This window comes from Crocodylus siamensis, chromosome 3 (assembly GCF_052110815.1).
Source record: "Crocodylus siamensis isolate JL-2025a chromosome 3, ASM5211081v1, whole genome shotgun sequence".
Taxonomy (NCBI): Eukaryota; Metazoa; Chordata; order Crocodylia; family Crocodylidae; genus Crocodylus; species Crocodylus siamensis.
Window position 1 is genome coordinate 139,074,499 of NC_143397.1, and position 15,147 is coordinate 139,089,645.

The 15,147-nt window shown below is 42.5% G+C and overlaps 1 protein-coding gene and 1 long non-coding RNA gene across 2 annotated transcripts in view; one reads left to right on the forward strand and one right to left on the reverse strand.

Annotated features, from left to right (window-relative positions):
* The window catches only part of LOC149868892 (uncharacterized), a 170,581-nt gene that overhangs the window by 52,504 nt on the left and 102,930 nt on the right, over window positions 1-15,147 (forward strand). The gene's annotated exons all lie outside the window — the stretch shown is intronic.
* The window catches only part of LY86 (lymphocyte antigen 86), a 39,726-nt gene that overhangs the window by 11,189 nt on the left and 13,390 nt on the right, over window positions 1-15,147 (reverse strand). The window contains exons 2-3 of the mRNA XM_090039335.1: window positions 4,137-4,223; window positions 2,250-2,378 (exon numbers count right to left, since the gene is read on the reverse strand). Of these exons, the coding sequence (XP_089895461.1) occupies window positions 2,250-2,378; window positions 4,137-4,223 (216 nt within the window). The remainder of the gene's footprint in view (window positions 1-2,249; window positions 2,379-4,136; window positions 4,224-15,147) is intronic.

Below are 15,147 nucleotides of genomic sequence, written 5' to 3' on the forward strand. Positions count from 1 at the left end.
CCCCTATTTGCTGCCTCCTCAGCAAAAGTTCTAGTAGGCTTTGATCCCCAAGAAACAGACAATATACTTTATTTGTCATTGTATTAAAACAAAGGCCCCAAGGAATTGTGCTTGGGCACATGTGGCCATTGTTTGAATTGCTTAAGTAAACTATTGAGGAAATATAAGTTAGAATAGTATGCTAAGGTAATTCCAAGTGTGGGCCGAGGTCCTTACGTAAAATTAAGGGAAGAAAAATGTTAACTATTTGTGACTTTTGACTCCGCCTAAACCCCTTTCCACTGCAGATTCCTCTCTATCAGTACAGGGTATCCGTGGTGCTTTCAAAAAAATCAACAGACTCTATAATAAAAATAAATCATAGGAAAGTCAGCACTTCTTTGGGAAGAAAAGTGGAGCCAGATTTTACAAGTTTTGGCCTCAGCAGTGTGTGACCAAATCCTGATTGGAACTATGTTTAAAGTGAGGAGAAACTGGATTTTTTAGTGTTGCTTGCCATGCAATGCACTGAAGACAGGGCTCACAAGTTTCAGTCCAAGGGAGAACATGCTGGACATCTTCAGTGTTGCTTTGCCTTGTGTTTGACAGCTCATGGGATTGCAATCAAGTTTAACAGCCATGCAGACATGGTCTAAATATGGCCTTGCTGAATTGTTAAAATTATACTTTAGTACAATGTGTGCCTAGGAGCAAACTCCTTCTCAACATAGTTAAACATCTACATCAGCCATATAGAAAGACCATACCTTCGTTCTGAGGCCATGACATCTAAGGCTGCCTATATATGTGCTGGTCCGGGTTCTAAATAGAACACATCATAGCAGACGCGATTAATCGAGTCTACTCTGCGTTTTAATTAGAATGCTCCAGCATGGCCTCACTGTCATGTGTATAAGTCTTCATGCATTTAAAAATGGCTCTGGAGTTGCTTTATCTAAACCTCATTGAATGAAGTTTAGGTAAAGAGTCCTGCAGTCATTTTGACATGCACAGGAGCTTAATAAACATGACGATGAGGCATTTTAATTAGAGCAGCTGTCCGGGAACTGCTCTAATTAAAATGCCCTCTCCGCACCGCCAAGCAAGTATATAGGCAGCCTTCAAAACGCAACTCCTTCCTGTGGTGACTTGCATGGTAAAGCCAAAGCTACCCGACAAAGGTGCTTATTAAACAAGGTAGCTTCTATTAAAAAGCATGTGGCAAAAATTGTCTCGTTAATTGAGGGCAGCTTCTAAATGAAGATATATGGTATTATTTAAACAATCAACTATGCTTTTATATCATAATACACTTCAATTAGTGAAAACAATCTCCCTGCCAGGAGAAGATTAAGGACCGGCAAACCCCAGAAGGATTTGGTTTTGTGGCTTAATGTGTAAACAGCAGCTTGTACTGGGCTCAGGACTGACTCTAGTGCTCCTTAATGCATTTTCTAAAGGGTGTTATTAAGTACTTCATCAGAATAAGACAGTCTTCCAGTAGGTCTGTGGGTGTCTTATTTTTTCTTTAATTCAATACACTATTGAGGAAGCCTCTGAATTTAATTTTTTCTGTCTATCTGACTTACTGAATTTACATAATTGGTTGCTCATGCAGCATTTGCCTATTATTCTTTGTGATATCTCTATGCAGCGTGAAATGTCTTAGCAATTCCCCAAAGGCCACCTCACTGGCAGGCTGTGCATGGTCATCAAGCCCACAGGAGATGAATTATCCTTGTGCTGATAGAGAGGCAGGTAAGAAGGTGAGGGGGAAGGGAAGTTATTCAAAGCTAACTTACCAAAGCAGCATTCTCTGAACTCCATAGGGCTCTGTTCCCTCATTTTATTGTATTGTATTGTATTTTATTTTATTAAATCAGTCCCCTCCCTACAGCAGTTGCTGGCCATGCAAGCAGGCTTGTTGAAGTTGCCTGTGAATTCCAGGGACTGGCTTTGGTGGCATGGGAAGCCCTTCCTGGTTCTGCTTCCCTAAGATAGCATGTCTCATTCATTGACATTATATACTTGGACTCTGAGGCGTACAACACTCACCCCCTTCTGTGGGATTAGAATAAAAGTAAGCCAACATGTTATGTAAAAATAAGACTTTAAAATGATTCTGTCCTACTGTGCACCTGCCATCCCTAAACATTAGGCTGAAGTGAACAGAATGCTAGGATGTGTTGATACATTCAGTAGCACAGCAGGTACATCTTGCTGAGGATGTTTACCAAACATTCAACATTTTAACCTGCTACATAAATTACCTCCTTTTTTCTTTCCGCAGAAAAGAAACTTTGGATGATCTGGCTCACAAAGTGATTCCGAGTAGGATAAGACACTCCTGCCATTTATGATAAGATTAGCTTTCAGGTACAATGCCTTGATATCATGTCCTGTACAAAAAAGAAGAAAAACTCAGTGAGTGAATTGTAAGGAAACTGAGCCCTGGTGACTGTGCTTGTTACTTGTTTTCTTTAAAGAAAAAGGTTTATGTTTACTCTGATGTTTTAGGCCCCACCTGACAATTCCTAAATCCATAGACACCTGTGATGCAGATGTGGTGTATTTAGGAATTGTGATAGATAACAAGAGACAGACGACTGGAATCACTCTGGATCCTGCTGTGTGGGGCTGTGGAAAGACGTATGGATCTTAATGATAGCTCCAAACTTATCTCACTTATGACCCCTTTACAAGCATCTGCATGCAGGCCCCCAGGGGTGAAAGGCTAATGCAAATAACTAGTTCTTGTCCCAACCTATTTGCATCTAGAAAAATGTTTCTGAGTGCTAAGAATGAGTAGGAATCAGAACTTGTAGTAGAGATTATATCTTTTATTAGACCAGCAAGATTTTATGGCTACAACCTGAGTAGCGCACAAATTCATATCCAAGACCAGGCCACAGGCAGCAGTTGGAGGCTAATCTCTACTCTTTGTATCTTAAAGACTTGAGAATCTGCATTACAAGACTTATGGAATTGATGGTTCAGGTTTATTTTCAAAGTTAAGTCAACTCAAGTTGTTACTGACTTTTAACCCTAACTTGAGTCCTGTCCACATACAGAACCTCTTAACTTGCATGTACAATAGCGGTGATACTGAGTTGCCAGACCAGGGAGAGTGCAGGGGATTAAGCTCAGGTTAAACTAATTGAGCACCTGATGTTGTGGTCTCCATAACAGCTGCTACCACTCAAATGCTTCTGGTTCTCTAAAGAAATGTAGAACTCTTGGTTCAGAGATGATACCTGTTATTAGACCAAAAAAAGGCATCATCTCTGAACCAAGAATTCTAGAGTTTTGCATTTCTTTTTATCTCAGACCAATATGGGTACCAAATACATCTCTGGTTCTCTAATGCCTTCCTTCTATTCTGTCTCCTGTGCAAAGGAAAGGCAGAGACATTTTTCCACAATTCACTGGGAAAGTATTCATAGGGTGGCTCACTTTTCAAAAAGCCTATGAGATATGTCCCAAGACATCTTAGTGGCCCACAGGGATGAGTGCAGTGCCAACACAGACATTGTTGCTCAGGTGCAATGTCCTGTAGCCAGATTTGCCAGATCTATGGGAACTTTAGAAGGGTCACTTGAGTTAACTTAGCAGAGAAAATACCTATAAATACCCAATAAATAATAATAAATACATCTGTCTACCTATAAATACCCAAAGTTTATAGGTAGACAGATTATGGTGAGTACAGTGTTGTGTCAGTTGCTTCATAGTAATTGCCTGTGTGTGTGCTCTTATGCTGTAGTAGCTGGAAGCCAAATCATGGTAATTTAGCCCTCTTTCACCGAAAGGGGAAAAACATTTCTGTCTTTTACCTCACTGTAATTTGTCTATGCTCTAAGATAAACCTGCCCTCAAAACTTTACAGGTAGAGAAAGGGGGCAGGGAACAAAGGCATAGAGAGGCAAAGTGACTTGTCCAGGGTCGGATGCAAAGATGGACTAGGATCCAGGTCTCTTAAAGCCTAGTCAGTGCTCTGATCACTGGGCAAGACTTTCTCTCAAGGACAAAACCCTCTTCTGTTTTACCACAGGTACAACTCTTTCCCTGCCTTACTGTTGATCATAGTACTTTGTAACAGCAGCATGCCTGTGATAAAGTATCTAATTCATAATCTTCAGAAACAGCATTGTACTTACTTAGGAGCATCGCAGCTCTGATGTTTAAAGTATGGGTTGATATGTCTGAACAACGGTCGATGCTTAAAGCAAAATCTTGCAAGGGATCTGTCAAAAGGTAGGAGGCAATAATAAGTTAGTTTTATTTCTGATACAGAGAAGTTGACCTCATAAAAACTAACGATAGAAGAGTTACAGCTCTTACAAAGCCACGGAGTCCATAGAAGTAGGGATGGAAGGAACCTCCAGAGATCATCTAGTCCAACCCCCTGACTGACGCAGGACCATCCTTATCTAAACTATTTGATACAAATCCACAATCTTATGTCTCAGTACAACTGCTATGAACTTTGACTCAGCACAAGACATAACACCTTGAGCGTCCACATGTAAAGCAGGGCACCCTTCTTTGGTCTTCAGAGCATACGCCCTGAGCCCTACAACTTGTAGAAAATGGTTCAGGCTGCTCTAGGCCCTGTGCTAGTTTCACCATCATCAAGCTGATCCCAAGCACATCAATATGGCCCTGCAGGTGGGAGGGGAGACTCAAAGTGGCAGGTTGAAGGGGAAATGTCCCAAAGTGGATGGCAAGTGGGACTCACTTAAGACAAGGATTGTAAGAGGACTGCACTTAGCAGGGTGTATAAATTGTCTGTGGTAGTGGCTTCTTCTATAGTGCTTTGCAGCTTATTTTTAGACCCCTTAGACTCCTGCCAGACTGCAGGTAAAGGTATGATAGGATCTGATGCACAATCCCCAGAGTTGTGCTTCCTGCCATGCCGCATATGCATGACAGGTGGTGTGACTATGGGACCAAGTATCAGATTCCATCATGACATATTGCTGGTGCAGGGGGAGCCTGGGATCATGTTTTGGGCACTGGCAAGTAGCTGATGGTGCAGTAGCTCTATGCCACGAGAGCCCACTTGGCCACATGTTCAATTAATGGCATGGTAGTAACCAGCCACAAAGGGCATTTATACACATGCTCTGGGAGTTGGGAGGGGAGGGGAGCATTTTAATTAGAGTGGCTCTCAGATCCACTCTAATTAAAGTGCCCGAAGTATCATGTATATCAGTGTCCCAGCACTGGAAAATGGCAGTGGGGGCACTTTTCAGCATGGGAATGCTGGCACACATAACTCTGGCATCTGCTGGAGCACGGTAATTACTATGTTCCAGCAGACTCACTGTAATTACAGTGTGTTGGAGCAGTCTCTCTGCACTTGTATAGGCACCCAGAGTTATTACACATCTTTTGTGGAATAACTTTGTGGCTTATTCTTTGTCTTATGACTCAATTACTTGATTTAATGTGTGGCTGGATTATAGTTTAAGATGTGATTGACTGGTTCTGGTTCCTCCCCATTTTTCTTTGCTAGCCCATAGGATTTTTCCAGTCCTGAATTCATTTGACTTCAGCTCATGAAAACTTGTACCCTCTCTGTATTTACTCCATTAGTTTATAAGGTGCAAATCTATTCTGCCTTCTGCCTGACTTCAATCCATTTCTGATGAAGGGTGTTTGCAATAGTGGCAGTTCAGACAGTGCTGAAGCTGGTTTAACTGCAAGGATAGTGAACAACAAACTCTGTTCAGCACACTTTAGAAACCATGGCCAGTTTGAGTTGTAGATGCTTGGTGGATTAAATTGGTGCTTAAATGTGTACCTAGAAGTGTAAGGACCATATGCTGTTCCCCGTGAGGTGTCAAGGCAGTACTAAGGTGTCTAATTGTTTAAGTTCGATCCTATTCTATCTCTGGGAAGCCAATAGCAAACTTGCTGCTGCCACCTTCTTCCTTACTGAAGGCTAAGGAGATGCATTCTAGGTTTTCAGGGACTCAAGCATGTTGGAATAGGGTCACACTTCGACATTGACCGCACAGACAAACAAACAAACAAAAAAAGGCACTGCCTGTGCCTTTTAAGCATTTCAAAGAAGTGTGGGTACAGACAATGGATAGCAGCAAAGTGCTGCACATCTGCCCAAACTGTATCAAAAATGACTCTGGATGAAAAAGGAACTGCTGTGGTACACAGTACATTTGTCACCTCTATGAGACACCTAGGTACCACTTAGACATGAGGTGGAATCAGATCTGCCATTAGGTTTTATTTATTTCTTTATTTTTCTGAAAATCATAGTCCTGGCTTTGCACTTAACTTCATTGAATGGAAAAGGCTATAAGGCTTGTTTCAGTTCTTTGCCACTGGGATGCTGGAGTAAAGCTGGTCTTTCCTGAGACTGAGTTAGAAGGTAGTGATCCATTCCCTTCTAGTTTGAAGGCTGATTTTACAACAGTCCTTCTACATGAGGAGCGAGATTAAATTTCATGCGAGATTGGAGAATCAGAAGCATGGAAACAACATGAGAGAAAAGTAGGGTTGGAAATATAGAGGAAGCCTGCTGGAAATGAAGACCAGTGACTCAAAGGCACAAAAAGGAAAGACAAATATAGAGTAAGAAAAAGAGGAAGGACAAGTATTCAGAAAGAAACAAGCACCCTGGAACTGGGTTTTAGAAGGAGCCCCTGAAACCTTATTTCTGATCTCATGTATAAATTAAGTGGCAAAATGAGCAAAGACATTTCCAAAGTTTCATGCACAGGGCACTATGCAGTAATAAAGGGACTCCATTTGGATTGTGGCAACAGGAACTGTATTAAGTGTAGTGCACCCAGTGCTATATGCAACCATGTGGTGCATTGTGCTTAGTTTATCAATCACTGCATTAAGCATGTAGATCTTCCTGGAAACTTACTGGTGTCACCATCAGATCATCCTTCCTACAAGACAGTTAAAGCAGGGTCAGGCAGCCTGATAATGGTTAATTTTCTTTATTTTTGTTCCTTTTGTTATTTGCCGTGCTTTGCAAAGTTGTTGCAATGGGGTGAAAGAGCACTTTCCTGCTCCTGTGGAAACCATAGGGGTTCAGACTTCTCCTTTCTGTGGGACAGTTTGCATCTCCACTGGTCCATCGCTGATCACCTCCCGGATTGGTTTCCTCCCTGTTTCTGCAAAATAGTCTCTCACTTCTCTGTTTAGTTCATTGCGTAATGCTGAAGTGAGGAAACAACTGCTCAGGTTCTGAGCTAATTGACAGCCAGGAACTTGGATGTATTAACTAACGTGGCTCTAGCAGAAGCAGCCTCTGTCTTCTGCAGTGTGTTAATAAGGTTCAAGTGAAAGGTCCTTAGTGAGCAAGGGCAGAATACAGTTTCACCCAGTGGAAGACCACTGTGCAGCTTGTGACCAGCTTTAAGTTACCTGACAATAGTGTAGAAGCAAGTCTATAACCTCTTTGGGGTTAAAACTCCATAATAGAAATAGGGTAAAGATCTTGTTCCTGTACTGGGGGCTTACATGCCTACAGGGGGTAATGGAATCACTCCTGCTTTTTAGTTAGGTAACTCAGTTGTTTGCACAACTAGGAGAACTGGTATGTTGCCCAAAAAGGCACAGCTTGCAGCTCAGTTGGGAAATGCTGTTACAAAACGGCATGGCAACAAATAACAATGTGGTTTTGCTGTTTGAGGTGGACCATTCCCTGCTTCAGTCATGTAGCTGAGTCCTTTCAAACCAAGAAGGTGTCCATCTGAAACTGTTTTTAGTGAAAAACTGTGTTTTTAATAACATTAAATTATTCTGGGAAAAATTTCTGCTTTTCATGGAATACATTAACTTTTTGTCGGAAAGCTAAATGGAAGTGAGTTATAATTTAGGTGCATCATAACCAGGATCCTGGTTTAAAAATCGCAGATTCTCTGATTAATCCCCCCCAAATCCACGATTAAAATGAAACACCACTATATATAGAGGTAGCAATTGAACACAATATTTTATTGCTATAATTACAATTTTAAAGCAGTTTGGAAGTTTGCCAGTACCGCAATCACTACAATAAAACAAAGTCTAAGTACCTGTAAGTTTGGAATTTGATTTTGGGTTTTTTATCATGGACAATCAGAGCTCCCCCTGTCCCCTGAGCTCACCAGGATGCAGGTTGAGGTCCCTCACTTCCAAGCCACAGCCCCCCCACCCCTGCTAGTGCCCTTTACCCTCCACCCACAGCCTTACCTGCAGGAGCTACTCTTCAGGCTCCCTGGCGGCCACGTGCGTGTATGAGTCGACACATACATGTGGTGCCCCCTGCCTGACCACCCTCCTCCCACTCCCCCAGCCCCTTTCAGGCTAGAACTCTGCCAGCCTGCAGAAAGCTCTTCGCAAAAGATTAAAATCCATGTGTTTCTCCATTAAAATGGAAAAGCCATGTTTTTCTTGGTTAAAAGGGGAAATCTGTGGGGTTTTTTCTGTTTTCCCATGGGAAATGGAAAACCCGGATCCCTGATCATAACCTTTATTCTTCTCTAAGGGCTGGGCATCCCAACCAAACTACATTCTCCATGATCCACCAAATTATGTAAGGCAGAAGAAAAACCACAGCAGAATTTCTGAGGAAACGTTTAGGAGTTTTTTGACACTTGAATTGACCAATGAAAATGTTTTCATAGGGGAACTACTCGTTTTCTACTACTAACCCAGTCTTCCTGGCACATCAGTCTCTGACTTCACAATCCAAGGTGATAATTTCTGTATTACAGATGAAACTTCTGGCTAGCAATGCTTTTGGGGAAGGTGCAGGATGGATAGCTTTTTTGCTAGAACTGTGGTGCCAGTGAGTCTGGATTCCAAAAGTAGCATGCCGAATGAGTGCTGCTAAAGGAAACCAGAGAACATAAAGTTGGCTTTTTTACTGTTTGATAAGTAAGGATGTCTGCAAGCTTTCCGATGCTCTGTGAAAGAAGATACCCTCCTGCTTTCTCTGTACCAGCGCTTTGAATGTCAAGGACTTTCCTGACCACTTCAGAGGCGCTGTAAGGGAGCTGCCATTTTTTTGTGTTTGTTTCAGAGGCACAGTATTCCAAGAATGAGTCATTAAGTGTCTCTCACGAAGACTTGTTCTTTCTTGTTTGCCTCAATCTGACGTGACTTGGTTAGACTGGGAGAAAAAAAAATGTTATGTCTTTCACATGCACAGAGCAAAAACATTTACCTTTCTGACTATAAAATACATGATGATGCCCTTCAGCCTTTCACTTCCCTGCAACATTTCATTGTGAACAGTACAGCTTGTTCCTCAGGTTTTCCTCCACCCACCCCCATCAATCTGTTATCTCTTCCATAATTAAAGCTAGCAACTCTTCTGCTGATTTCACATAGTTTTGCTCTCCCAGTTCAGCTTTGCTGTATTACCACTGCTTGAAATGCTGATAGAAATTTTCCACAAATATTCAGCTCTGCTATAAAAGTGCTCTTGGAAAGACTGGCATTTTTCTGTTGACATATTTGTTTGTGAAGGGTCTGAATCTCAACATTTGGAACTAGACCGGGGCTTCCTCAGAGCTTGGGGGTGCCCAGGATTAGGTTCAAGTCCAGGCAGTTGCTACTTCTGATGACATTATTTCAGGGGACTGCTTTCTGGGGGAAATGTTGAGTTAGATCAGTGGCACTCAACCTTTTTAGCTTCAAGACACCCCTCATTTGACTCAGGGGCCCCCTCTATAACTTTTGTGAATTGAGTGGCACTCCATTCAAAAACTAACTCATTTCTTACAGCACTTGCCTTCTTGCAGATGGACCAGGCAGTGGGGGTAGAAGAACAGCCAGGGCCTTCTCTTATCTGCTATCTCCTCACACCTTAGGCAGCTTTCAGTAGATATCATGGCACGCCAGGGTGCCCTGGCACCCTGGTTGAGAATCACTGAGCTAGATCCTGTGTTAGTGTAAATGATCAACAACAGCTTAAGAGCTCTCCTCTTGTTTGAATGTAATGGATAAAACTTAGACAGACAAGGTTCTTTTGGTAAGTCTGATATCTTTTATTAGACCAACTCAAATAGTTGGAAAAATTCTGCTTTGCAAGCCTTTGGGTACAAATACCCTTTGTCAAGCTGAGGAAGCATCTGCAGTTGGTTTGTGCTCTTCCTGGATGGAATGAATAGTAAAGAAGTTATAGGTTGGTATGCATGCATGGGTAAGACTTAGGTTTCAGCTATATTCATCTCTGAACCTACAGTTTTCACCAAAGCCAGACTCTAGGGTCAAACACTGCTCTATGTGAAGCAGAATTTGGAAACATTTTTTACCCTCTCTGTTACCGATACACTGGCAGTTGCTTTGACAAGCTGTTTGGAGTGGCACTTTCTGATTTTACTGCTTCCTAAATACTGGAAGAGATTTTTTTCCACAATATTAGTTTTATACATAGGTCACCTGACACACAGCATGCAGTGGTGCCTAGTGCAGGCTTTCTGCCTTGCTTAACATTCCTGGTAGATACAAAGCTAACTCTGTTGCACCCTAGGGCTAGGGACAGATGTTCAAAAGCCTGAGCCTGAATTGATTCAATCTTTGCAGGTTAGTGTAGCCTGCCTAGGCTGAACTGGTTTGCACAAACATTCCATCTGGACTGAGGAAATGCAGGCATGTGGCTGCAGTGGCTCAGGCTAGGAGCCAGGGTGTGCTAGAGCAGCCTTCCCTTCCCTTCTACAGTGCTGAGTTGAGAAGGGGGTGTGTGGCTAGGCCCCAGCAGGACCTCTGATTAGGGAGGGGTCTCCCCACACTGCCCCGTTGCTCCTGACCAGGGAGGGAGCCAGCAGGGAATTGATAACAGAACATTTAACACCTCATCAAGAAAACAAATGCCTCTTTCATTAGTTCAAGCTCTTTTTAAACAACTTTTTCCAAGGAAGAAACAGAGAGACATTACCAGCTGACCTGTTGATTAGCTCCAAAAAGCCATAAGCGGACACTGTCCTGCTTGCCTTTGTCCTGTCTGCCTTACACAGACACCTGTCAGGATTAGCTACAATACCACATGCTGGCTACAGTCCCTCCACAGTCCATGATGTGAGAAATGGGAGGATGGAATGTCTGCCTGAGCAGGGAGTGGTGGTTGGGGGTGGGACAGGGGAAAGCCACGCAGAGAGGCGGGGCCAGCTCTGCTCTGGAGCAGCCAGCCCAATCCATGGCTGCAAAGCATCTGGGATGCTGGGGGACTCTGGTTTAAGTTAAACCAGGAAGGGGGCTGGGACAGACATTGCATAAACCAGTTTGACCCAAATCAGCTAAGTCTGATACTACATTTAACCAGGTTTATTGCAAACCAGTTTCAGCCAAACTGGTTTATGTGCACTGAACATCTGTTCTTTTACAGGTTTAAACCAGTTTCTGATCACTTAAACTGGTTTATGTGTAATTTCTGTCCCTAGCCTAGAAGGGTGAGTAGGTCCTCAAAAGAATTCTGTTGGTTACTGGAAATTCAGGTCATTTTGTCTACTTTCTGTATTTTATGAATGGATTTATTTTTCTTGTCTTGTGCTTTGTAACAAACTTGACTTACGTGTGACTAGCAAAGCATCGCAGAAACTGGATCACTCTGCTGAAAAAAGAGCTGTTCTAATAATTGATTTCTTCTAGAATTGTGCCTGTCTTTTTTTTTTAATCTTCCTTACTCCTTCTGTCTTGTTAGCTTTCCACTCCTGGGTTCAGTCTTACCTAGAAGTAATCTGATGCTGCTCCCAAATACCTCTGCTTCTGCTTCCAGATCATTATAAAAAAATGACTGCAGCAGAGGAAAGGCAGTACGCACATGAGCACTGTCTGGCAGAAATCACAACTGCAAAAGTCTCCCAGGATTAAGCAAGCTCTCCAAATATGATGCTGACAACTTTGTGGCCTTTCAAAATCATACTTTTGGGACCAGAAAAACAAAGGAATTGTATTGAATGATGTGTGGTTTATTAGGGTCACACGAGGTAATCTAGTGCTACAGGAAATCAGCATGAGAAAGCAAGCCATTCAATAATTACATGACACCCATCACCTTCAAAGCTTTTAATAAAATTAACTAATTAATGAGGAACTGTTGTGGGGACTGTAATTAATGCAGGTGTTGAATTTTGCTCCTTTAATATCTATTTGAATAGATTAACCAGCTCTTGGCTAGCTTTGAAATGCAGTGACCCCATCTGATATAGTGGGTTTCTATCAAAAGTCTCAGATTATGCACATGGATTTCAGTGAGTACCCTCTAATGACCCTCCCTCTTGGAGTTTGTCTTCACTACAAAACCTTACCATATACAGCTTCATTTGTGAGGAATTAAGCTATCTGACACAATGCTGACTGCGACTCTGATTTTAGTGTAGACCAAAAGAAAATTAGAGTAACTCCATGCCAGGTAATGGTGATTAAATTCTGTATAACTATGTAACTGAAAATGTTTAATGAAGACTTAATCATGATAGCTTGCTGAAAAAACACACGTCCTGGACAATGTTAACCTCAAGAGTTCTGGTCAGCACTGAGTTTCCTCACTTGAATCTGCAAGTGTGGACAGGGATTTCACTTAGCTCAGCACTTTAAAAGGTAGGACAGAATTGCTGTTAGTTTTATTTCCAAAACTCTGTGCTGTTTTCATTTACTGAGGAATCCCAATCATAATGGGATGGTAGGAGTGCCACGGCTAATGAATCTTCAAACTCCCAGGAGGCTGCCCAGGACTGGTGTGCCTTGTTGCAAATGGCATAGATGTTTTGGTTTAATATCCAGATCCAGCTCCTGGAGACAAGTGATGATTTGAGAATTTTATTTTCAAGAAGTGAACATTAATAGCCCTTAAAATATTGGTTCTCAAACTTTTTAGATTCAAGGCACTCCTCCATAACTTTTTGGAATTTAGTGGCACACTGTTTAAAGACTAATTTATTAATAATAATGTAATAATAAATAATAATATCTTCTTGCACTCCCTTTACCCTTAAAAGGAACTCACTGAGAGCATGATAGGGACCATGCATGGCTCTTGGTTCTGCCAGGGGCTACTAGGTATGGCAGATTGGGCTGAGTCATTAGACGCTTAAAAGAGGCAGCTTTTCCTGAAGGGAATGGAAGGGGGTGACATTGATTGCTGGTGCCAGACAAAGGCATACCACACAGTTTCCTCTGTCTGCCCCCTTCCTGTCCTCAGTCTGTACTTGAGGGAGTGGGCATAGGCTGCCCTACCACTAAGGCTGCTCCTCCAGGGACTTGAATGCAGGTGACAAGAGCCACCATTCCTCCCTGCAACCTCTCCCACCAGTTCCAAAGCATAGAAACAGCAGTGGAAAGAGCTTGGCCTCAGATGCACTCACTGGCCCACAGCAAAGCACACTGCTCACAGTGTAGGAGGCAATCAGCACAGGGGATGACCGTGGTAGGGGCTGTGCTTTTCAGCTTGGCTTGTTCCCCTGCTCCTGGAGCTGGTTGGAGGGGCCACAGGGAATGGCACCGGGAGATTTGGGTAGACACAGGACACCTGATGTGTGGGGAAGCCAGTGTTTACCTCCTCTCACAGGGGTGAGCTCTGTGACAGCTTTCAAAAGACCTTACAGCTCCTTGGATGCCATATCACCCAAGTTGAGAATCACTGCTTTAAAATATGCATGCCACCTATAGATCAAGGGCCCAGAAAAGCAATGAAAATAACCTAAAATGTAATTTTTGCAGAAGAGATAATTAAATTTAAACTCATTTCTCACTATCTCTCAGACTACTAATGAATATTAAATACTAAATATTTTTGGTGTTGGTAGTCCTGTAAATAGCACGTATGTATGCCGGAAGTAGATAAAAGCTATAGGCAGTCTAGGCCCATGCCAGTGGACCCCAGGTCTTGGAGTCATGTGACAACAAAATCTCATTAAATTATTTAAAAAGAAGGCATTTCCAGCTCTCAATATTACAAATTAAACACTGAAATTACGAGCTGCTTGTAACCTGTGCAATAGCATCAGAATTGGCCAATGTTTGCTTACAGTAACTGAGAGGTATGAGCTTCTGCATGTACTTTAATGGGGTTACCTGGTCATCCACACTAGCTGCAGTGCCTGGGCCTTCATTACTCATTTAGTCCTAGAACAGAACCAGGGGTTGCTATAAAGTGTCTTGGTATTAGATATGGTCTGTGTTCTGCCTGGCAAGTTTTACTGCTTGTTACTCACAACAGTAGTTGCCTGCATATAAGGAAACTAAATGGCCCCATTTTGCCAGGGCCAGTTGACATCAGTCATAAGAGTGCAGCAGTTTGTTATAATTGGAATGGTGTTTCCCTCTGTTAAGGAAATGGCTAAGAGTGGTCCTCCCATCTACTGAAAAGATGGCCAGCATCTGGGATTCATTTTGTGATAGTTCTTCAAATGACTAGCTTTGGGATTCATTATATATCTAATCAGAAACTTTCTTGAACCTGAGAGTAATGCCCCGGGCACCTTGCTATGTAAAACATTCGAAACCTCAGTCTTTCAGCTGTCTGGATGGCCACTATGTTGTTGCTGCTTTATGTGGATGTAACTCCACTGGCTCACACAGAGCTGAATGACATAGTCTGTCTTCCAGGTGTCCTCTGACCAAAGAAAGTTGTCCTTTTTTGTGACTAACCCAGATGTTCCTGGGAAGTGAGGTTATGTCAACCAGAGAACCCCATCTTCTCCATAAAAAGCCCTCCTTTGCGGCTCTTTCGTTAACTGCATCAGGTCATTAATACATGGGAAACTTTTATATGAAAATAAGGTTTATTTTATTTTATTTTTAGTGAGATTGTGCAACTGGGAATAATGAGACCAACCATTTTTTCTTGGATGGTCAATAGATAGTCAACCTTCTTGGCAGACATGTCACAAATTACCCCCCACTGTCCCTAAGTGCCACTCCCATCCCCTTCCCCTGCCTGACTGGCTGCTCTGCTTTCTGTTCTCTGCCCTGTGCTCCCTGCCTGATTTGCTGCTCTCCTTTTTTTGCTCCCTGTCCTACTTGCTGCTGTGTTGACTGTCCCCTCCCTGATCTTCCCTGTGTCGCACACAAAGGCTGCCCATGTCACTTGGGTCATGTGCCACAAGTTAGTCACTCCTGCTATAGATCAGGGTTTGGAAACCTTTATATTATTGTATGAAAATTACCTTTTTTGTTATGAAGAAAATGTATGACTACAAG